Raw genomic sequence first — 25,038 nt, 5'->3', positions numbered from 1 at the left:
AACCCATAAGAGCAGTAGGATTCTTTCCCTCTCTGTTCTGGATAGCCATGTTGACATATGCATAAATCAGTAGGTTATACTTGTGTTGAATAACAGGATATACATATGTAAAATGATACAATGGATTATGAAAATTTAAAGTGCATGAATGGTTTATAGATACTAACTCTGTATGACATTATAGATATGTATATATACATACACTATAGAAATGTCTTAAATCTACTTAACATATAGATATATTGACTATCTAAATTCATATTTAAATATAAAACACATAGACTATAATATTGCAGCTTATTATGCTATAGAATATATTCATATACATAAGACGATATGGAAATAAGATTTTGCCACAAAAAATGATGAAGGAGAAAGAATAAATATACCAGCCATAATTCCAAATGTCTTCAAACAGAGACTAGAAGATACATTGTCCACTATCAGAGAAATAAATAAAAAGCTTTCTTTTTACAAATTAAGTAATTGTGATACATACAGATTCTGTGGCTTGCCCAAGGTCGACATAGGCAATGAGTGGCATGAGCAGGTTTGAACCCTTAACTCCTGACTCCAGTTTCAGTTCTCTTTCTCCTTGAACTGCGTATTATAGGGTTGTTTTTCTAGGGATCACCGTGAATCCAGGTTTGAACTGCTGATAGTTTTTCAAAAGGAGGCTCTTCAACTTCGTCAGAGGAATGGCTCAGTTCAAAGTAACTCCTTTCAGTTTGCCAAAAACAAAGCCTAGCCAAGTTGGGTCTCTAGAAAAGATTCTTAGAGGAATCTTAACCAGTAGTGCACATTGACCCAACAAAGTATTTGTTTCCACTGACTCTAGAATATGGTTGAAGTATGACAGGCTTAGGCAGTAAGAGTAACATTTTCCTTCCAGAGTAACCTCTACAGGTCCCTTCTTCAGTACTGCAATCCATGTCATCAACCCCTGTAGTTTCCTCTTTCTTACCTAACCTCTAAAGCACTTAAACCAGTCCACCTATATTCAGGGAAAATAACCTGAATGATGTTGTTATTGCTGACAGGGTCTCCCATCCACTCCCATAGGTATGTTATAAGGGTAAGCAGTGATCAGATACATCATTTCAGGCATCCAGCAAACCGATCCCAAGGCCCTGGGTCAATTATACATTCTTCTAACAAACATTTGTTAAGCAACAACTATGTATAGAACCCTGTGCTAGATGTTGATAAATTTTAAAGTATAGATAAGTCACAATCAATGCCCTCACACACTTTACACTCTAATAGAGAGTAGAGATACCAACACTAATGACCATGATATAAATATTTTATGCTAGGTATATCTGAGAATTACCAAAAAAAATAATATGTGAAGTTGAAGGGGGAAATTCAGTATTGAGCAGGGATATTGGGATATCCTTCATGAAGAAAATTATATTGAGTTCAAATTTAAAGGATTTGTAGTTCAATAGGAAATGAGATGGAACAAGAGGGGATTGATTACCTGATAGTTTCCCACTAGGCCAAGACCACTGGGCACTATGCAAGTCTGGCTGCGGATAGAACAAACAGACCCAAAGCAACACACATCAGATTTCCTCATGAATTTTGGTCCCTTTCCAAAGTGGAGCTGTGCCACTAGAACACCCTGACAACATGTGAAAGGAAAGGAGCCAGCAGAGCCAGACTATCATGACCAGGCTGTCTTGGTGCTTTAAAAATCCTGCCTTCATTCTTTTTTCTCATCCCTTGCACTTCTTTTACTACCTTTTGACAGAAATATGGCTGTTATCAGACACCATTTACTCGATGTTTAAGTCCATTGACTAACTGTAGAAATAATTTAAGCTAAAGCACTAATGGACTTAAAAATATCTACTTCTGAACCTGTTTCCTCTTACCTTTCTGATTCAGAAACACTGATTTTCTTACTGCACTTAAAGCTGGTCCATAATGAGATACAAAGAACAGAAACTTATAATCTTATAATACAAAAAGTGTAATACGAATGACTGCAAAATGACTCTTAGGGGCTGCATGCCAATTGAAGAATTCTGTGGAAGGCTGGAGTGCAGTCTGAAGTTAACAGAGTAGACAGGCCACATAACAGAGATAGCAAACAAAAGATTCCCATATGAAAACAGTCGGCAATGTTAACAGTTGTAACAGGGAACAAAAACATATTTAATACACATATAGATCCTGAAGTTCCTTTCTGTAATGCCAATCAAAATTGAACTATGATAGCCCATCCCATGCAACTGTTGTCCATGGCCTCCCATAAGTTCACCAGAAGGGTCCCACCCAATTCTTGTCTTATCCTGACAATGTAAGCATTATGGCTGTCTTCTTGTTATTCATTACAAGTGACCTGCCCATAATCTTTTCCTATCTTGCAGTTCCTCAATGACATCTTTTACTCCTGTTCTTTGGAGTTCTTTATGTTACAACCTGCTTATAGCTACAATGTGCAATTCCATTGTCCTCTTGTGACATGTATTTTTCTTTCTTCAGAGTCAGTTGTATACCATATCTCACTGCCTCGTAGCAGCAAAAGTAGTATTAACAGGATGATGGGCTGAAGCTTGGTGTCAGTAACTATAGTGAGTATAGTCAGTCAGTGAGTATAGTCATTGGAATCCTCTTCTCCCATCTATTCACCCACATGATATTATGGAATCCTTGGAAGATGACACGTGCTTTGTCTGACTGTCCACTTTTACGACACAGGAATTATGCTGTCTTTCCCATCCCTTTGCAAGTTTGTCTTCTTTCCCCTATTAGGAAACTCTCATGGGTAGTATCCTCAAAAGGTCTTATACATAGTTTGATAATTTTTTATTTTGAATATATTTTTTTCTTTGAACTTAATAATCATCCATAAACATAAACATATACACAAATACAAACATCCTAATACATAAAGAAAACAAAAAAAGGACTGTACATAAACTGAATTTCTTTTTATGCTGTTTATTATGAAAAAATGGTAGTTAAATTTAACAAGGCAATAACAAGGTTGTCCTTTTTGGCTTTGCTTATCAATTTTTATAGGCATTTGTTCTTCTGGTTTATCTGCTTTTCTTATAATTTGAAAAAATCTGTCTTGTGCTTATTTCATGGTTCTATTCTAGTTTTTGATTGCTTGTTCAGTTTATTAAATCTCTTTTTCTATTTTGTTAACATATGTTCTCAATACAAATACATATGTACACACGTATGTGGATATATAAACATATATATATATATATTTTTTTTCACTGAGGACTACTTTAGCCACATTCCAGAAGTTTTGGTATATTGTCTCATCATTTTCATTCTTTTTCATGTATTTATTAGTTGGATGGTTTATTCTTTGACCCATTCATTAATCAGGTTATAATTTCTCCATTTAGGTCTATATCTTTTGCTTACGTTCTATGTAGTAGTCACTATTTTTATTTCACTATGGTTTGTAAATAATATTTTTAGTATTCCTGCTTTTTATATTTATTCATGATTTCTATGTGTCATAGCACTTGGTCTACTTTTATACAGGTGCCACATGATGTTGTAAAATAAATTCATTCCTTAATATTTCCATTGGGAAGATGTCATAAATCTTTCATACATATCTAAATTCTCCAACAGTTCTTGTTAGTTTCTTTATTTCCCTATTTATCCTTCTGTTAAATTTGTATAACTCTGAGAGAGAAACATTAAAATGTCCTACAATTATTGCATTACTACTTATATCTTTTTGCCGTTTTGTTAACTTTTCATTTACGAATTCTGTTGCTATGCTATTTGATGCATATATGGTGAGTATTAGTATTGATTTGTTGTCTTTAGTTCCTTTGAGTATAATATAGTTTCTTTTAAGTATAATATAGATTATGTTGATATTGTGAGATTTTATCTGACAGCATATTTGAGATTTCTGATTTTCTAAATTCATCTAATACATGATCAATTTTGTTCTAGCCTCTCATGTTAATTCTATATTTATCTTTCCTTTTCAGATGAGTTCCTCATATATTATAGATGATCAAGTTTGTTATTTTCTTATTTATTTTGTCATTCCCTTTCATTTTGTTGAGTTATTTATTTTTACAGTTGCTAGGCTTCAGTTTTCTCCTATTAACTTCTTTAATATTGCTTTTTTTAAAAAAAAATTCTCTTTACTTTTTTCATCAGTAATTTGTACCCATGGTTATTTAGGTTTAAGCTACTTTGATGCTAATCGATTCCCATGGGATTTCTTTTTGTTTGTCTCTATGTTTGTCTCACTCCTATCCTACCTCTCTCACTCCTATTAAAAACTTTTTTTCCCAAGTTTTAAAATTTTACTTAAATTATCAATTTTTCCTTCCTCAATACATTTAGTTATCTTTTTCTATCCCTTTTTGTCCCTTCTCTTTTCCCACTCAGTTAAGTGACCAAAATCTTTCCCTCATCCTCTATAGCTTATTACTATTAATTTTTTTTATTGAATCTTATTTTGTACTCTTTATTGTCTTCCTGCCAATCTAGTATATTTTGATTTTTTTCCTGCTTTGTGAATTATAACCTTATTTTCTTTCTTTCTTCTCTCTGGTTCTCTGTTGGTATCAAAAGTTTTTGACATATTGGGTTTGAACTTCCTGGAAAATTTCTATTTTTTTTTTTTTATAGATCTTGTCCTCCATTTTTTCTTTGACCCATTCACTAATCAGGTTATATTTTCTCCATTTAGGTCCGTATCTTTTGCTTATGTTCTATGTAGCAGTCACTATTTTTATTTCACTATGGTTTGTAAATAATATTTTTAGTATTCCTGCTTTTTATATCTATTTATGATTTCTATGTGTTACAGCACTTGGTCTACTTTTACACAGGTGCCACATGATGTCAAATAAGCATATTCATTAATATTTCCATTGGGGAGATGTCATAAATCTTTCATACATATCTAAATTCTCCAACAGTTTTCTGTTATGCCTCAATGTTAGAAATATCAATTCATGATGGAAGCTGTGTTGGATGGAGGTAATGTTGCAAGGTAGAAATTACTTTCATTCCCAAATCTTACTGCCCAGCCCCAACTCTGCTCTCACCACTATCAATATCGTTCTTAAAGTATTTTGTCTCTAGCTCTGTGCCTCATTCCCCATGCATTCTGGGCATCAGCTGAGTGTAGGAGTTCATATATCTTTTCTTTTGAGTAGAATGCTGGTTGAAGTGCAAATGTCTTTTAAAGAAAGTGATTTCCCAAATTAAAGTTTACCCCAAATGGAACCCACTGTGAAGTGACAACTTCTACACATCCCATTCCCCCATGGAAATGCTCTTCAATGGGATCTTTTCCCTATACAAGCATGCAATCTTCCTCTTTGCAAATCTTTCAATCTCTCCTCTCTGATTCTTCTACCCTTTATGCCATGCTTCCTTTTTTTAAACCAGTAACAAATAGAATATTTTTGAAGATCACAACTTTATAATATAAGTTGAGGTGTGGAACTGAGAGACCTTAATTCCTACTTTTTCATTATTTCCCATATTTTTTTTTTACCCCCTATTCTTCCAGATAAATTTTGTCATTATTTTGTCTAATTCTACAAAGTAACCACTTGGTAGTTTGATCAGTCTGGCACTAAATCATTAAAGTAGTTTAGGCAATGTTATCCTTTTTATTATACTGTTATGGCCTAACCATGAATAATTAATATCTCCTAAATTATTTGCCTTCCTTTATTTCTGAAAAAGATGTTTTTGATTGTATTTATAGAAGTCCCGAATGTGATTTGATAGGTGAACGGGAAGATATTTTATACATTTTGTAGTTATTGTGAATGAAATTTATTTTTATAAATTATTCTGAGCTTTGGTAATAATATCCTGAAAGCCTGTTGATGTATGTGGATTTATTTTACACCCTGCTTCTTTATTAAAATTATTAATGGTTTCAACTAATTTTAATTAATCTATGGGATTCCCTATATAAGCTATCATGTCATCTGAATGGGGACAATTTTGTTTCTTCTTTCCTTAAATTCTTTCTTGTCTTTTTTTTAATTTCTAGAAATATATCAAGTAATAGTGGCAATTTACCTGGAAAAACATCTAAGGGAAAACATGTGAAGTGTATTCAAATATTTTCCAGGCTATAATGTGATAAAGAGGTTAGACTGACTACTCAGGATCAGGTGATAGAAGATAGATCAATGGGTGGAAATTACAACATGGGGGACTTCAGCTAGATATGAGGAAATACTGTCCAATAACTGAAGCTGTACAACAATGAAAAGCCTTCCTTATGATATAGCACATTATTTCTCAAAGGAAGTGCTTAATGAACATCTATCCAGAAGATTGATCCAGAAGACAGAACTAACATCAATAGTAGGAAATTACAGAGTGGAAGACTTTACCTCAACATTTGGAATTAATTTCTAACACAGCTGTGCAACCATGGAATGTCTTCTTTTGGGGACAGTGTATTAAGTATGACTGAAAGTGTTTAATGAACATTTATCAGGGCACATATTTGTCATTGGGTGGGAGACTGTACTAGTTCCCTCTTAGTTCCCTTCCAACATTAGATTCTATAATTCTACAGGTTATATCCACACATCAAAATCCTGTTGGCTCCTTTGTAAAGAAGCAAAAAGAACATGAGCCAGACCAATCAGACCTGGGTTACAGAATTTCTCCTTTTAGGTCTCTCTGATGACCCTCAGATTCAGCTGCTGCTCTTTGTATTGTTCCTGGTGGTCTACTTGGTTACCGTTTTTGGAAATCTGCTCCTCATCTCCCTGGTTCTGACTGACTCACAGCTTCATACACCCATGTACTTTTTCTTGTGCAACTTGTCTACAGCTGACCTTTTTTTTTCTACCACCATTGTTCCCCAAGCCCTGTTCAACTTGCTGTCCAGGAGGAAGGACATTTCCTTCATAGGGTGTGCAGCTCAGCTTCTTCTCTTCCTCCTTTTTGGGTGTGCTGAGTGTGCACTGCTAGCTGTGATGTCCTATGACAGGTACTTGGCAGTCTGTGATCCCATGCACTACCCTCTCATCATGACAGGGAGGGTATGTGGCCACCTGGCCTTGGGATGCTGGGCTAGCGGTATTCTAGTGTCCTTGGTGGACACAACATTTACACTAAGGCTTCCTTATCAAGGAGGCAATAGGATTGCTCATTTCTTTTGTGAACCCCCAGCAATTCTGGCTTTGGCATCTGCAGACATCCACAGTGCAGAGACAGCCATTTTCCTCATGGGTGTATTGATCCTTCTTGCACCTGTATCCCTGATCCTGGTCTCCTACGGCTCTATAATAGTGACTGTGGTCAGGATGAAGACAACCTCGGGGAGACTTAAGGCATTCTCTACGTGTGGCTCCCACCTTCTTGTAGTCATTCTTTTTTATGGGTCAGGAATAATCTCATACATGACACCCAAATCTGCTAAACTGCTGGGGAAGCTGGTGTCCATGTTTTATTCAGTGATAACACCCATGCTTAACCCTCTCATCTACAGCCTGAAGAACAAAGATGTGAAGAAAGCACTCAGGAATGCAGCCATTAAGAGATTATTCTGCAAACTCTGATGCTCTAACTATAATTGGACTTGAAAATACCCTTCACCTCCAAAGCTTGTTTTATTGCCTCTAGGGAAGAAATGGCCTTTCCCTCATGACTGAGGCACAGAGAAATCATATGTGCTGTGCATTTGTCTATTCTAAACCTGTAATATATCTCAAGTGTGGATAGAGGTGATATATCTATCATGTTAGAAATTGGGTGGAATTATGCAAGTCTGAAGTTCCATGGGAAAATATTATTATTCTAGAGTTATCATAGACCCTGGAAATTCTGCTTTACATTTCAGGATATTAAACCAGTTGCGCTGTAACGATTCTTTGGAACAAAGGGAGACACCCATGCATTTAGGAAGTGATTAGGGAGTTGCACAAAGACTAACCTGATTTTAGACTACTATGCATATTCATATATTGTTCAAAATGTGTGTGGTCCTGGTGCCACTGTATACTGTTACACTAAGATCACTTCTGCATTGCTAGATTTTGTACTGAATGCAACATTTAAAGAGAGACACTGCCAAGTTATAGCACATACAAAGGAAGATGACCAAAGTAATCAACAATCATTTAGTAAATAGATACACTGTTGTAGGCACTGGGGATATAAATGCAAAGAATGAAATGATCCCTGATCTTATGAATTTTAGTGATAATGAGAATCCTTGAAAAATGGAATACAAAGGTTCATTGAAAGAATCACAGAATATCTTAGTTGAGTAACATTTCAGGAGTCTTGTAGCTTAACCTCCACCTAAGACAATATCCCCTGTAAAACATTTTTGAGATGCTAGCAACTACTGCTCAAAGACCACCAGTAATGTGAAACACACTATCTTCTAAACATCCTATTCTTCACTAGACAGATTTAATAATTATCTTTTTTCTTATACTTATCCAAAGTCTACACCTCTGGAACATCTACTTGCTGCCTCCTGGAGCAAAGCAGAACAGGTATAATTCCTCTTCCACAAGAAATTCTGTCAAATACTTGTAAGCAGCTATACTGCCCCATCTAAATTTTTCTCCTATTATCTAAATATATCCAGTTTCTTGAACTTCCACTTCTTACTATTGAGATATATATATATATATACATATATATATATTTACATACATACATACATACATACATACATATTTCACTTGAAATTCATTAAAATCTCCAGGTATTTTTCATGCAATTTTCCTCTAATATAGACTTCACTTCTGCATTTAATTTTCTGAACTCAAGTGCAAGACCTTTGTATTATCCTAACTAAATTTTATTCTAAAACATGTAGCTTATCCTTTGTCTTAAGAAATTTCTTTTGGGTCATACCTCTGTAATTCAACATATCTGTCTTTCCCGGCTTTATGTCATCTACAAAGTTGATGAGCATACCTAGATCCGAGTAGCTGACCAAAAAAAGGTTGAATAGCACTAGGCAAAAGATGAATTATTGTACATTAAAATAAAGACCTCTCTTCAGGCTAATACTGAATTCAGATAATACTAATTCAGATAATCCACTATCATTGCTGTATTCACCCTAAATAGGGTCTTCTTGACTTCCAAGTGAAGTCTATTTCTTTTTAAAAGATCCATTTGTTGGGGCAGCTAGGTGGAGCAGTGGATAAAGCACTGGCCCAGGAGTCAGGAGCACCTGAGTTCAAATCCAGCTTCAGACACATAACAGTTACTAGCTATGTGACCCTGGGCAAGTCACTTAACCCCATTGCCTAGCCCCCCCACCTCAAAAAAAGAAAAAAAGTATAAAAAAAGAAAAAAAGGATACATTTGTCACCCTTAGCATTCACCACTGCCAAAATTCATTCTGAGCCTTAGAGCTCATTATTCTTAAACAAAGGACATGCTATTTTTCTTTATTCATCCTCAGTTGCCTACCTTGCTTTCCTTTTTTGATGCTTGTCTTTTATAAATATGATTAGGTCAGTGACTAACCTATGCCTCCACCATGGCCCCTTCATCCACCTTTCCCTTTTCTTCCTCATCAGAATCACTTGTGACTGTCTTTTCAGAATTTAATTTTTTGGACTTTTCATAGATCTATGGAAAAAGTGAGCTGAATTCCTTTGTAGAATTTTAGTCAATGGTCTATTTATTCTTTAGGGGAAGGACTTTTGAGAGCCACTCTCCTCAACCCTGGGGTATATGTCAGATCTCAAACTTTCATTTCTTTCTCTATACTTAACTCTGTCAGGAGACTGTCCCTTTCTGCAAAGGATCTCATCATCTACATAGCAGCAAGTACTTCTTCCTTCCCCTCAGAATTGAGTACAGAAAAGCTATTCCTCATATTGCATTTTTTTTTACCTTTTAAAGCATGAAGTGATTATTATGGCAAGTTAATAATTTATTAATTGATCTGTTTTTGGCAGACAATAAGCTGTAGAAGATATGCAGATACTTCATGTCCTCATCCCTAATATAGCATACCTCTATGGTTCTTTGATGATCTACTTCTTGAAGGCTTCTATTGCTTCTTTGTGGCTGAGTCATTTTTATCACAGCATCACTTCTGTTTTTTCCTCCCTTTTTCTTGTCTTCAATTCTCTCTTCCATCTTTTCCTTATAATCCTCCTCTTATTTTTGTATTTCCTCAAATAAATATCTTCTCATAGAAATTATTCTATTGCTCCTCTTTTGCAGTCTATTCTTTTTATGTGGATAATAGTAATTTATATTTCATACAGTACAATTCAATTCAAATGAACAAGCATTTATAAAGTAGCCATTTTGTGCTAGGTACTGTGATTGGGACTAGAAATATACAGTTTTCTCTTCAAGGTGCTTCAATTCTGTTGGAGGAAACAAAATGCACACAAATAAGTAAATTAAAGATATGTATGAAGAATATACAAATAGGTGTTACTAGAGCAGTGAAGTAGCATGCTCAGGGGGTAGCACTGGTATTTAGAGAATCCCCAAAGACTTCCTGGCACATGAGATGAGCTTTGAAGAAAGCTAGGGATGTTATGAGGAGGAGACAATGAAGCATCATATTTCATTCTCTCTTCTCTCCAATCTGTTCTCTATATTGCTGCCAAATTGAAGTTCCTAAAACACAGGTCTGACTATGTCTTTTCTTTTCTCCTCCTAGTGGTCAGGATGCTCCTTCTCAGTTTTTGCTAGATCATCATTCATGTCTTACATCCTAACTGGTGAAGCATACCGAGGTTTTGTCCTGAGATCTCTTTTATTCTCTTTATATTCTGTTTTAGTGATCTTTGCACATTCCACAAATTCAATCATTGTCTCTATGTAGATGACTCCCAAATCTACATATGTAGACTTGACTCTCTCTCCTAAGCTCCAGTCTTATATCAGCAACTGCTTAGTGAACATTTGACCTGGATGTTTCAAAGGTATCTTGTGCTCAACCTGTCTAAAGAAGAACTCCTATTTTGGCCCAAATGCAACATTCTTAATTTTCCTAATTCTGTCATCGTTTTTCTAGACAGCCATGTTTGCAAACTCAGAATTGTCTTTAACCTCCAAGACATTTCTGTAATCTATCATATTTTCTGCAAGCACATGCTTACAACCCTTGTTCAGGCTCTCATTGCTATTTATTTCTTCTATTGCAATAGCCCCCTAACTGATCTTTCTGTCTCTGGTTTCTGCCCTCCCCAATCCATAGCCAACACAGCTGCCAAAGTGACAGTCCTAAAGCAGTGTTCTGCCACTGTCACCCCTATCCTCAAAAAGTTCCCATGATTCCCTATTGCCTAGAGGATCAAATAAAGAACACTCAATTTGGCATTTAAAACCATTCATAATCTGGTTCCATTTTATCTCCCAAGGCCTGTTATACATTATTACCCTTTACATTCTCTTTAGTTCATCGAAAATGGTCAACTTGCTCTTCTACACACACATCATTCTTTCTCAGTTTTTAAATTTATATGTAAATATACAAACATAGGTATATGTAGATACACATATATGCTATATACATAATGATCAAAGGTCCCATAAAGTTATATTTCTTGTAGTTTTGCGGCAAGTAAAAAATCTGCCAACTTCTTTTTTTTTAGCCTTTCCAAGAAGCCATTATGCCACTTAGCTGCAACTTCCAAATTTCCTCTGGTTTCGTTTACAGCAAGAATGTCAAAGTGTATATTATTCATTTTCTCCAGCAAGATGTCCATTCATTGGTCATTTACCAAGGATCTCACATTTAGAGTACCAACAATCAAATTGAATTTTGCTGAGAGTCTAAAAACTGTATTATCCTCTGTCCTCTTCCCCACCACTCTACCACGATCACTTCAGAAGTAGAAGAGGGCTACAAAAGATAGAGAGCAATTTTTTAAAATTTATTTAGTTAGTTTCATGGGTTTCCACAGCTGCAAAATTTAAAAAATAGTCGCTAGGTGGCCAGTCTGTGATTAACTAGGCTGGCCTTCTGAAAACAGACCTGACCTTTTCCTAGGTCTATATTCAAAACCTTTCCAGCATGATGGAACCTACCAGAGCTTATGGTCTATTTGTATAGCCCTTGAGATCCCAGGATCACCTCCATGCCAGGAAGATACATCAGAGTAGAACTCTCCAGAGGTATTTGTAAAAAGGTCACCATGAAAATAATTGCAGCTTGTACAACATTTGGTTGCTGAAGATTAAAGTAGAGAGATTCTATGAAGGAATTGATAAAAACCCCAAATTAAAACATCATATACTCAAATATTTAGTGATTTAAATGCAAAGTTTGGAAAAGGTGAGGCTAGGGGAAAATGTATGGGAACGTATACTTCAGGGTGTAGATATGAAAGGCCAAAAGCTTGTAGATTATACTATGGACTCATGCCTCTATATCATGAACACTTTCTTTAAAAAAGAATTGACAATTAATGAACATGGCACACACTAAGTAATACCAGAAAGAATAAAACTGACTATATTTTAACACATGGGAAAAGACTTATTACTAATGTTGAAGTTATTCATGAGTTGGAGGAAAATAAAGTGCAGTTGAAGACATGTATCATAGGTCCATATCAAGGAGGGATCTCTGTGGATCATAAGGCCTTTCAGATGTTCCTGGTTGTAGATGATATTGTTTTGACTTTATCAAATCCAGATACACTGCTTAGACACCTTGAAAAGATCTGTAATCTCTTAAGGGAATCTGACCTGTCCATCTACAAAAAAGAGAACAAATGAATAAATAATGTCTATTGCCCAGATGTCAACATTCATCTGAATTAACCCTTTATAGAGCTGATTCAATAGAATCTGTATCTGGGGCACACAGTACAGATGGTATACATGGACAGTGATCTGGTTTCAGAACTAAAAAGGAGAGTGTGCTGACTTGCTTTTGGGACATCATAAAGTGCTTTTGTTGACTCCAAAGCTTCCATGATAGCAAAGACCCATCTTTCCAATCCAAACATTCTCCCATTATTGCTATATGGCAGTGAAGACTAGAATATCAGATGATCATCACAGAAAGAGTAATAGAATGGCTGCAACACATAGCCAATGAGAACCTTTGAGGAACAGGAGTAAAGGATGTCAATGAGGAATTGTGGGATAGAAAAAGAAGATAGGTTGGCCACATGGAAAAAGTCAGAGATGAGAGGTAGATGGCCAGAGTGCTCCTCTGAAACTCTTGCAATGTTATGAGAGTAGGAAAAAGGCTCCCAGTATGTTGCAGATGTGGCACCATATTTGCAGCAAACTTTTGGAAGGACATAGCTAGAGGCACACAGGATGGGTATTGATGAAATCACAGATCCATTTGAGTATTTGGGTATATGTGCTTTATATATGTATATTTATATATATTTCTTATGATAGTATGTAAACTCTTGGAAATAGTGAGAACAAGGATTGATTCATTTTTTTCCTTTGTATGTGTAGCATCAAGAAAATTGCCTTGAACACAATTGGTACTTAATAAATTCTTATTGATTGGCTGATTAAATGAAGAAGGATTGCTGCTCAGAACAAATGAATTTTCTTCATGGTCTTGGGACTAATGTAAATTTATTTGATGTGAGTAATAACTATTCTTCTGTCTGTATCTCAGTTTCCCTCCAGAGTCCAATGGTACATCTTGCATGAGGACACAATGAAGGATCATTCACCTATTTTTTTGTGTGCCTGACCCTTAGACTGCACTTCTTGAGGGAAGAAACTATCTCTCCATCCATTAAAGAGTTCTGTGGTAGAAGAAATCTGCCCTTTGCTTCCTCTGTACCCTTCACAGCATTTAGTCTGAGGCTCTGAATATAGGGAGTGTTCAGTACATGTTGTTGCTGATTGATGAATAAGCTTTCTGATTTGTATGCTTCCTAACTTTTGTTTTGCAGAAAAGAATCTCTGCTTGATCTCAACAGCTTTCACAGAAGCCTCTTCCTGCATCTGGGCTGCCTCATCTCTCCACACTGCTGATAGACAGAGGGAGAGGGAGGGAGAGAGAACAAAGTTGCAACTTTTCCCATTAATCTTCTGTGGAGACAAAATTTAGGTCATAAAGAATTTACAGGTCTCGCATTCAGTTTATATTCTTCCCATTGAAAGATGTTTTTCTTTCAAGGTATGAAGATGTTTGTATCTTTAGACACTTGAGAAGGAGTGAGGGTGACAGTAGAGGAGTGGAAGCTCACATGAAGTCTTCTTTATGGAGGAGATAATAGAGATTGAGACAGTGGCTGGTAACTTCTCCATCCTATTGGGACTGAGAAGAGTCTTTTCGCCTTTTGGGAACTGAACACCGAACTGCCTTTGGCCAAGAGAATGATTTGGGGGAACTGGACTATAGCGAGTATGTTTGTCCTTGTAACCTTCTCTGGCCTGCCCTGCAAGCCACAGATTCTTCTATTTCTGCTGTATCTTACCACTTATTTTATAACATTTGTGGTAACTTCCTTACCATCCTGGGGGCCACAGCTAACTCTGCCTTACATAACCTCATGTACTTTTCCCTCAATAATGTGTCCTTCTAAAATGATAAATGTTGGAGAGGATGTGAGAAAATTAGGACGCTAATGCACTCTTGGTGGAGTTGTGAACTAATCTAACCATTCTGGAGAACAATTTGGAACTATGCACAAAAGACAATCAAATTGTACATATTCTTTGATCCAGCAATATCACTACTGGATCTGCATCCCAATGAGTTTTTTTTAAAAAGAAAAGAATGTACATGTACAAAAATAATTATAGTGGCTATTTTTCTGGGGTGGTAAAGAATTGGGAATTTAGAGGATGTCCACCAATTAGGGAATGGCTGAACAAGTTGTGGTATATAATTGTAATGGAATGTTATTGTGCTATAAGAAATGATAAGCAGGATGATTTCAGAAAAACCTGGAAAGACTTACATGAATTGATGCAAAGTGAAGTGAGCAGAACCAGGAGAAGACTGTAAGTAGTAACAGCAACACTGTGAGAAGGTCAACTATGATTGACTTAACTCTTCTCAACAATATAATGATCCAAGACAATTCCAAAAAACTCTTGATGGAAAATACTAACTAGTGAAAAAAATTTGATGGAGTCTGAATGCAGATTGAAGCATACTATTCTCACTTTCTTTTTTTCATGTATTTTTTTCTTTTGGTCTTTTTCTTCTTTCACAACGTAACTTATATAGAAATGTTTTATGTGCTTGTACATATATAACCTATATCAAATTGTTTACCATGTTAGGGAGGGGGCACGTGAGGGAGGGAGAGAGACAATTTGGGATTAAAAAATATTTTTAAATCAACGTTAAAAATTGTCTTTGCATGTAATTGGAAAAAATAAAATATTTTAAAAAAAGAATGTGTCCTCCCTAGCAGCTTCAGCCTGGTTGTTATGCCCATAACGCTAATCATCTTGATGACTAAAGATGCAATCATCTCTTTTTCATTGTGCAAATCAGAGGGATTTTTTCTTTGGGACTGCTAGGTGCCACACCATGGCATATGAGCACTGTGTAGCCATGTGTGATCATTCACAGTATCTAGTCATCATGGAGAACAGAGCCTGTATCCAGCTGGATGCTGCCTCCTGATTTTCAAGGTTAGCTGTGACCAAAGCAGAGACAACTTGTATTTTCAGCTTCCCAATCTGTTTAGCTTTTAAATTCCAATACAACCAGGCCTCAAACCATCTTTCCAACTTCACTGTACATTACTCCCCTTTCTAAATTTCCTGGTCCAGTTAAATGAGCCTTTTTTTTTTCTGTTACTTTCATGTGGCATGGTACTCATTTCTCCATACCTTTGCACTGGCCATCCCTAAGCTTGGAATGTACTCTCTCTTTATCTCTCCTTTACAGAATCTCTCTTCCTTCAAATACAGTTTAACTACCACTCTCTACATGAAGTCTCTTTTGATTCTTGCAAATTGCTAGTGTCCTCTATCACAAACTACTTTGCATTTAACTATTTTGTATTAATTTATGTTTATTCTCTTTATATTTATTATTCACGTGCTTTTATATATACTTGTTGTCTTTCCAATTATATGGACTCTTTGAACACAGGAATTATTTTATTCTTTGCAGTTGTATTCCCAAACTTTGCTCAGTATTGGGCACATAGCAGATGCTTAATAAGTGCTGAATGATTAATGGATTGAAATCTCATTTTTGACATTTCCTAGCTAGGTGTGAGCACTGACAAGTCACTAAACTTTTTTGTGCACAAGGTTTCTCATCCATAGCATGGTGATATTAATATCTGTACTACCTACATCATAAAGTTGCTGTCAGGCTCACATGTAATGAAGTCTATAAAGCATTAGGAAAACTTAAAAGCCTATATAAATATCAGTTGTGATCATTATCATTATTAAAGAGCAATGAAGTCTGGCAACTCACTGTGCCTCTGGTCTTTTCTGGGACCATAACCAATGAGTTGGGGGTTTGACTTTCCCTCATGTGTCCTAGAGGGAGGGAGGATCATTTCTTCACTGAAGCCACACATGAGGGCATGAGCAATGTGCATGGAAATACAGCAACTGTAGTTCAGTAGCCTATCTGGTAGTGTGATCACCAACCACTGGATGACTGCTGCATTCATAACTGTAATTGTAACCCAAATGGCAGAGTAGTTAATTATGTTCTTTTCCAAGACTGCATGAATCAGATTGTTTGACTTGATCTTTTTAAAATAAAGGCTGTTATTGTCTTGCTGATGCTTTTTCATCTGCTAAAAGGTATCCGTGGATGTTGTCAAACTAACAAAAAACCAGGAAAGAGATGCAGGATGGAAGATCACACAATGTTGAAGAAATAATTTTGTACCTAGATGAGTGAAAGGTACACAGTGAGAGAAGAACATTTCATTTGAAAACTAGCCTGTGAAAAAGTGATGGTTTTTGGATAATTTGTGGGTAGAAATTCAGTAGTAGGGCAAGGTGGAGAAATCTAACCTGATCTCTGGGAACAGGTTTAATAAGTGATTGGATACAGATGTGCTCTGTTAGTTCCCTGGAATACAGCATAAAGACTCAGGCCTTATCTGAAAAGATCTATTTTTACTGGCCATGTAATGGTTGGTTGTCTGACTTCTGTTTTATTGTCTTTTCTGAATAAGTGAGGGCCTGTATGGTACACCTCATTGTAACCCTGTTCAGCAGTGCTAGATTTATCTAGATTTTGTCACATGGGATCCCAATACTATATGATAGTAAATTTTTAATTTTGCTTTCTGTGACAAAGGTGAAGCTAGGGATAGAAATAGTTATGCATCCTCTCCTGTGAGATGAATCTTGTCAAGGCTGCATTAACAGAGGTATAGTGCCCAGAGTGAGGAAGATGATAGAATAGCTGGTCCTTGGGCAGACCAAGTCAAGTAAATTTATGTCCAATTCTGGGCCTCACTTTTAGGAAAGACATTGACAAAGTACAGAGTATTCAGAGAAAGATTGATAGGATGGTGAGAAAACCCTCATGTGATATGAGGGCTATTTGAAAGATCGAACATCTTTAGTTTGGAAAGAATTAGTTGGCATGAATGTTGTTATTGTTGTTTGTTTGTTTCAGTTGTGTTAGACTCTTTGTGACCCCATTTGAGGTTTTCTTGGCAGAGATACTGGAGTGGTTTGCCATTTCCTTCTCCAGATCATTTTACAGATGAGGAAATTGAAGGCAAACAGGATTAAGTGACTTGCCCAGCTAGTAAGTTTCTGAGGACAGATTTAAACTCAAGAAGAGAGATTTTCCTGAATCTAGGCTCAGCACTCTATCTACTGCACCACCTAGATAGATCCCCAGGGACATTTTCAGATATTTGAATGGTTGTCATATGGAAGAGAGAATAGAACTGTGTAGACTGTAACTCACTACATCTGTGCTTGTGGCAACTTCAGTTAGAAAGGGGACACCACAGCAAATAGACTGACCGCAGGTGGAATTACTACAGAAATGTGGATGGTGCATTCCTCAGAGAGCCAGACCTAAGCTTCTGTTAGAATTGGGAAACAAGACTGGTCCTGGGAGAAGAAGATCATGGGATGAGACCGTGGGGCCAGAAGTCGGGCTAAAAGAGGATTATGAAATGAATTATGGACACAATGGTTACCGATAAAGCACATGTCTTTCCTATGGGTGCCTGGAATGAAGCCCTGCTCACCCTATAATAGATTCATTAATCAAAAGGCAGAATTAGAACCAATGGTTGGAAGCTATAGTGAGGTAAATTACAATTGTCTAAGGAAAATATCTTCTTGGAAATTAACAACTGTTGGAAAATTGGAATGAGCTTCCTCATCAGGTTTAAGTTCCCTAGTATTGGAAGTCTTTGAGCAGAAGCTAGATGATTACTTGTCAAGAATGTTGTAGACTTCCAAGCCATTCATTAAAATACTGAATAGTACAGGATGCATACTTTGGGTTAGAATAGCCTCAGTACTGGGATCTGCTGATTCTAATTCATTTTTTTAAATGTCTGAATATTACCACAGCATCAAGGTAATAAAATTCCATTAGTTGATATGATTTGGGAACCTTTCAACTGACTTTTTTTCTTAGTAAAACAACCTGCAACTCTGAAATCTGGATTTCACAGGTTCTTTTCAAAGTGATAAATCCATGTCAAAAAATATATGAGGCTGCATACCTAGTCACCTACTTGCCTTTGTATATACCTAACCATGTGTCCACAGAGACTACAAGGAAGGGAAAAGAGAGGAGATTGAGAGTTTAGAGATGAAGATATAGAGTTGAAACAGTTGCACAAAAACGTCTCCCTTGATGTCATTTGTGAATCACCCTGAAAAAAGCATAAAGCACCAGGTCTACCCTAATGAGGAGGAACCCTCTCTAGAGCACGTTAAGTGCTCTAGAGACTGTCTTACAGCACAGCCCATTATATCAAGACCATCTTCAAAGAATCAGGCCTTATTAGAAAGGCAAGTATTTTGAAGAACCAAGGAGACCTGCTGGTGGGAAGGGATAATTTGAATTACTTTCCCACACTTCTTCTTTCCCCCAACTCTTCTTGTTATATTAGCAGTCCTTTTGCAAGACTGAACTAAGCATTTTACTTTCTCTACAAGATCCCTGCTCTTTCTATGTCAACCAACTTTCCATTGGCTATTTCTCATTCATTTGTACTATGTTTCTCATCTGAATTCTCCTCACTACATTTGAAATGCTTCCCAGGTGAGAAAACCAGATTTAGGAAAGAGGAGAGCAAAAGAAAAAGGGTTTGCTGAAAGAGGGAGAGTTTGATCATGGGATTTAGCATCTTCAACTTTGTTCTTCTTTGCAAGATTCCATATCTATCAAGTTGCTATCCCAGTTTCCTTCCTATGGCAGTTGATCCCCACAAATGAATTTCATATGAACTTTAATATGGACAAATCTAAAGTCTAATGTTTGGGTTCAAACAATTGGAGGCAGAAGTAGATATGAGTTGAAAAATTATTATGAAAAAAAAACCTTTGGGTTTTACTGGATTGAAACCTCAGTATTACTCAACAATGTGATATGGAAAACAAGCACAAGTCCATAGTAGGACAGCATATTCCCTCACTTTACTATTTCTTGGGTAGACTGTATCTGAAGTACTGTGTACAACGTGAGGGGACTACATTTAGGAGGTATATTGACAAGGTGGAATATATTCAGAGGTAATTAACCATGATGGAATATGGGCTTATACCAATGCTATAAGAGGACATTTTGGCAGATCTGAGAATATTTGGACTGGAGAAGAGACTTGTGGGAATAGAAAGGAAATGATAGCTTCTATCAAGTATTTGAAGGGCTTTCATGTGGAAGAGAAATTATGCCTTTTTTAAACTCAATCTTAGAGAGCAGAACTAGGATCAACAGACAAAAATTACAGAAAAGCAAACTTTTGTTCAATATTGGTAATGATTTTTTACAGTATCCCAGAGTTGAATTGTTTCATGAGATAGTGAGTTCTCCATAACTGCATGAATTTAATAACTCATTGGAGATTCTGTAAAGAACATTTCTATCCAGATACAGATTGGACTAGATGTTATAAAATATCATCAAGCTGTGAGAACCTATGGTTCTATGAATTTGTTCTGTTCTTTTTCCTCACACCATATCAGAGAGATAAGGCAAGTTAGAGATTTATCTTCTCCTGGATCTACCTTTCTGATTTTATAGAGCCTTGATTCTGATCAAGTTAAGTTTAGATTAGTAGTAGGAAGAAGTAGGAAAGGGAGTGGTGAGAATTATTTCATGTAGGGGGCAAATCCAAGGCAGACCCAGAACCAGAACCCAGGATTTCTAATTTTCAGGAACTTTTCCTACACTGCCCTATCCTTTCTCCATTCTATTTACCCACCAAGAAGAATTACTTTTCATAATGTGGTTAGTCAGGACAATTAGATCTCATTTAGTTGAATTAATTGGGGGGTACTTTCACCTAAGTGAATCTGAACAGTAGAATATTTGTGAAGTAAAGCAATTTATTGCTTTCTTTTTTTAACTTATGTCACCAATTTATTTTTAATTGTTATTGAGAGCTTTTGTTTTTATATCACTTTCATTTCCCATTGCATTCCACCATTTCCTTCCTCTGCCCAGAGAACTATCCATTAAAATGAAGAATAAAAAAGAAGAGAGAACAATAGTCCAACAAAACTAACCAATATAAACCAGAAAGTCTGAGCTTATATTCAGTGTTCCACACTTACAGTCTCCAATGTTGGAAAAAAGCAGAAAGATATATGCCTTCTTATATCGCTTCTTTGAGTCCAATTTGGTGAATGAGGAATAACAATTAATTAGAAGGTGATAGGGAGGTAGATAGAGATGCTTGGGGAGAGTCTGAGGATATTTTTCCGGGCAGTCTCAAGACCTTTGAATGTTGATGGCACTGATTTCTCTGATTTTATGTCAAAATATAATCATTTCCCTTTTCCTTGACATAAATGACCCACCTGTATTATTCATAAGCTCATTAGTCCTAATTTTGGTCTCACAAATAAAAGCGATTTTCATGAGACAGAGAGAAGAGGATAGACAAAGGAGATAGAGAAACAAGGATAGATGAAGACAAAGATAAGCAGAAAAAGGGAGATGGGGGGAAACAGGCAGATACACAAAGAGATGGATTTTCTGAGACAACTGAGTAATAGTTCAGCAAGAAAGGAAGGAGGAAATCCCAGAAGAAGTGTATGTTTGTAAGAGAAAGATACTATTCTTTATTGAAATTTATTGTTGTGTAATAGTGAATGTCAGAGGAAAATTGGGGAGCCTTGAGTGTGCATGATCTTCCTTTGTAGTTAGAAGGGAAGTGATAGGGAAGAGAATAGGGTCAAATAGCTCTTCACACTGGCCATGAGGTAATTGCATCGTGACAGTTTGAAGGGCTAGGAGTGTATTAGGATAGGTGGGAAGCAGAGAAGACTGAGGGTAACCAGGCATTTGTATGTAAAAGGAATTTGTGAGCTTCCTGTTTGGAACTCTAGGCAATCTGTCTATATCTGTATGTATCTGTATTCATTACTTAGCACAGTGCCTAGTACATAGTAGGTGCTTAACAAATGTTTATTGATTGTTTGATTTCATTTGTATAACATGCAAAGGGTTTTGAAGAATTTGCATAGCATCTTAGAAATGACAAAGGGCAATAAGAGACTGGGGTTAAATATATAGATGTAGGACTCATCTTCATAGATAATAGTTAGTCATTGGTGATGATGAGATTACCAAGACAGCATATATAGAGGGTAAAGTAGCATGGGTGGTCAGACTGAGGAAGATTTCTGTTAAATATAAGGAAGCATTTTCTAACACTTAGAACTGCCCATTGGTACAATGGCTTGCTGGTGTGATAGTATACTGATTATTGAATGTGTTCAATGACCACTTATAAGTATGGCTTTTAATAGTTGGGTAGGAGATAGGACTTTGAAGATCCCTTCTAATACTAGGATTCTATGACTCTATAGGTTACAGTCTTGTACCCAATATCTCGCTATTCTTTTAAAGAACCAAAAAACAAGATGAGGGAAACCAACAAGACCTGGGGGACAGAATTCTTCTTTCTGGGACTTTCTGATGACCTTCAAACCCAGCTCCTACTCTTCATATTCTTTCTGATAGTCTACTCAGTTACTTCACTTGGAAACCTGCTCCTTATCTCCCCGGGTCTGATTGAGTCACAACTCCATACATCCATGTACTTTTTCTTTGCAGCTTGTCTTTGGCTGACCTGTGCTTTTCTACTTGTATTGTTCCCCAAGCTCTTGCCCGCATGTTGTCCAGGAGGAAGATAATTTCCTTCTTAGATTGTTCAGCTCAGCTTATTTTCTCTCTCTTTTTAGGATGTAATGAGCGTGCACTGTTAGCTGTGATGCTTTATGACCAGTAATTGGCAATCTGTGATCCCATGCACTATCCTCCCATAGTGACGTGGAGACTGTGTGGCCACTTGACCTTGGGTTGCTGGGCCAGTGGTATTCTAATGATGTTGGTTGACACTACATTCACATAACGACCTCTCTACCAATGGGATAATAGAATCGCTCATTTCTTTTGTGAGCTCCCAGCCCTCTTGGGTTTGGCATCTGCAGACACCCGTAGCTCACAGATGGCCATTTTCCTCATGGGAGTGGTGATTCTTCTTGTAGCTGTGTCTCTGGTCCTGGATCCTGGCTCCATTATAGTGACTGTTGCAGGATGAAGACAATCTCAGGGAGACTCAAGTATTCTCCACCTATGGCTCTCATCTTACTGTAGTTGTCATTTTTTATGAGTCAGACACAATTTCCTATATGACACCTAAATCCTCTAAGAAGCAGGGGAAACTTGTGTCTGTGTTCTATTCTGTGATAAACCACATGCTTAATCCCCTCATCTGCAGCCTGAGGAACAAGGATGTGAAGAGGGCACTCAAGAATGTAGTCTAAAGAAGGAAATTCTTCAGATCCTGACTGTCTCACTGTCATTAAATATAGCATTGTCTCCACTCCAAGGGCTACTATATCCCTTCCTACTCCATGAAAAAATAGCCTTTGAATTATGACTAACGTATGTGAATACATGTTTATATCGCTCTGTAGTGATACCTAGAATATTTATGTGTTGTATACCTGTGATATGTGTCAGGTATAGTGAGAGGCATGATATGATGTGTCTATCATCCTAAAGAACTAGATTAGAACTTTTCTAATGTGTAGAATTTTAGAACAGATTCTTATTAAAATGGAATTATTACAACAGAAAAATCTACTTTAGACTTTGGGAAACAGAACCAGGGATAGTATAATGATGCTTGGGAACAAAAAGAAAGGATCAGTCCTTTGGGAAGTTAGGGAGGAAATCCACAAAAAAGCTGGCCTGCTTTTAGATTACCTTGAGTAGAAATACAGTGTCTAAAATGCATAAGGTAATCATGCCTTTATACACTATTATATTATAATGGACACATTACTTTTTCTTATTTTACCATTTGATTATGTTTTTGAACCTACCTAATTTCTGAATATGTTATTCTACTTTTCTCTATTCCATGGACTATTCCTTATAACCAAGATTTTGAAAGAAAAAGGAAAAAAAGCAATGAAGCAAAATTAATTAAAAAACAGCAATGATGTCTAGTATTCCATGTAGTATTCCACACTGATAGTCTACTTCTTTAAAGAAGAAAGGAAATTGTTTGTTCTATGCTTTTTTTCTGAGGCATAACTACAGAATTATAATTACACCACTGCATTTTTTTATCTTTCCGTCTATGGCATTGATGTTACTGTGTATATTGTATTTTCCCTTCTCCTTGCTTTAATCCACCTGATTTATGACCTCTTATGCTTCTCTGAATTTTACAATTTATTTTAACATTTTCAATTAAAATAATTTATTTTGCTTCCCTCTGTTCTCAACCTCCTTATATTTATTGGAAATAAAAATCTTTATATGATACTTCTGCAAACCTGTTACATTAAAAATGTAAGAAATAGGCAGAGCCAAGGTGATGGATTAGAGGCAGTGACCCAGCTGAACTCTCCCAACATTCCCCTCTAAAAGCTTCAAAATAATGCCTCAAATCAAGTTTTGTAGTGGCAGCACCAATAAAAGGTCAGAGGGTGACATTTTCCCAGCCTAAAACATCTTAGGGAGGGAGAGAATTTGGAAGTGAAAATTTTAAAAATGAATGTTATATGTTTAAAGAAAAGTAAGAACTATCTGAATCAGGGTAAGAATAATTATTTCTCTTAGAACTCTGAGTAGACTTAGCTACGCTATAATGTGTTCCACATGAAGGGGAAGCACCTTAAAGGCACCAAACCTTACAGAAAGTAATTAAATACAAGGTAGTTATGGAGGAAGGGCACTAGAGGTTGGAAGTGGGTCTTTAAAAAAGCTTGTATATAATATAGTCTTTGAGCTATGTCTTGAAGACAAAGAACAAGTCTAAGAGGTGGATTGCAGGCATGGTGACATGAAGGCATGAAGGTAAGAAGATGGAGCGCTGTATGTGAGGAACAGAAAGAAAGCCAGTTCAACTAGATTGTAGAGTGTGAGAAGGACAGTCAGGCGTAACAAGGCTGGAAAAAATGAGTCGCTATCTTTGTTCTATACAATGTTTACTCCCATGTTGAGCCCCATTAACTACAGCCTGAGAACAGAAAGAAGAAGGAGATGCACGCCATTAGACCCTATGAAAGACTGTCAGCCTCCAGATACTACAATAAATTTGTTCGGAAAGGGAAGCAGGGAAGGTTTGGGCACAGAAGCAAAAAGACAAACTATATGTAGTAAATAAGGGGGTGAGGTGGCACAGTGGATAGAGCCTGGAATCAGAAAGATTCATCTTCATGTATTCAAATCCAAACTCGGACACTTATGAGCTGTGTGACCCTGAGCAAGCCACTTAACCTTGTTTGCCTCAGTTCCTCATCTATCAAATGAGCTAGAGAAGGAAATGGCAAACCACTCCAGTGTCTTTGCCAAGAAAACTCCAAATGGGGCCACAAAGAGTTGGACTCAGCTGAAACGACTCAGCAACAACCCGTAGTGAATAAAGACCTGTCTTAGGAGAAAGGAAAGGTAGGGTTTAAATC

The 25,038-nt window shown here is 36.6% G+C and overlaps 1 protein-coding gene and 1 pseudogene across 1 annotated transcript; both read left to right on the top strand.

Moving 5' to 3' along the window:
- The first annotated feature begins 6,605 nt into the window (after positions 1 to 6,605).
- LOC110207285 (olfactory receptor 2D2-like) lies at positions 6,606 to 7,547 on the top strand. Its single transcript, XM_020984914.1, has one exon. It carries the CDS (start codon positions 6,612 to 6,614, stop codon positions 7,545 to 7,547), a length of 936 nt encoding a protein of 311 aa, XP_020840573.1. The 5' UTR covers positions 6,606 to 6,611.
- A 14,431-nt stretch (positions 7,548 to 21,978) lies between these two features.
- LOC110207334 (olfactory receptor 2D2-like) lies at positions 21,979 to 22,884 on the top strand (annotated as a pseudogene).
- The last annotated feature ends 2,154 nt before the right edge of the window (positions 22,885 to 25,038 follow it).

Source organism: Phascolarctos cinereus, unplaced genomic scaffold, assembly GCF_003287225.1.
Source record: "Phascolarctos cinereus isolate Bilbo 61053 unplaced genomic scaffold, phaCin_HiC Scaffold_2;HRSCAF=192, whole genome shotgun sequence".
NCBI lineage: Eukaryota > Metazoa > Chordata > Mammalia > Diprotodontia > Phascolarctidae > Phascolarctos > Phascolarctos cinereus.
Note: the sequence above shows the minus strand (reverse complement) of the source record. Positions and strands in the feature narration are given on the sequence as shown.

Bases quoted from the DNA above. Each gene is read 5' to 3' on its own strand.
- LOC110207285 (XM_020984914.1), top strand. From the start codon at position 6,612: ATGAGCCAGACCAATCAGACCTGGGTTACAGAATTTCTCCTTTTAGGT.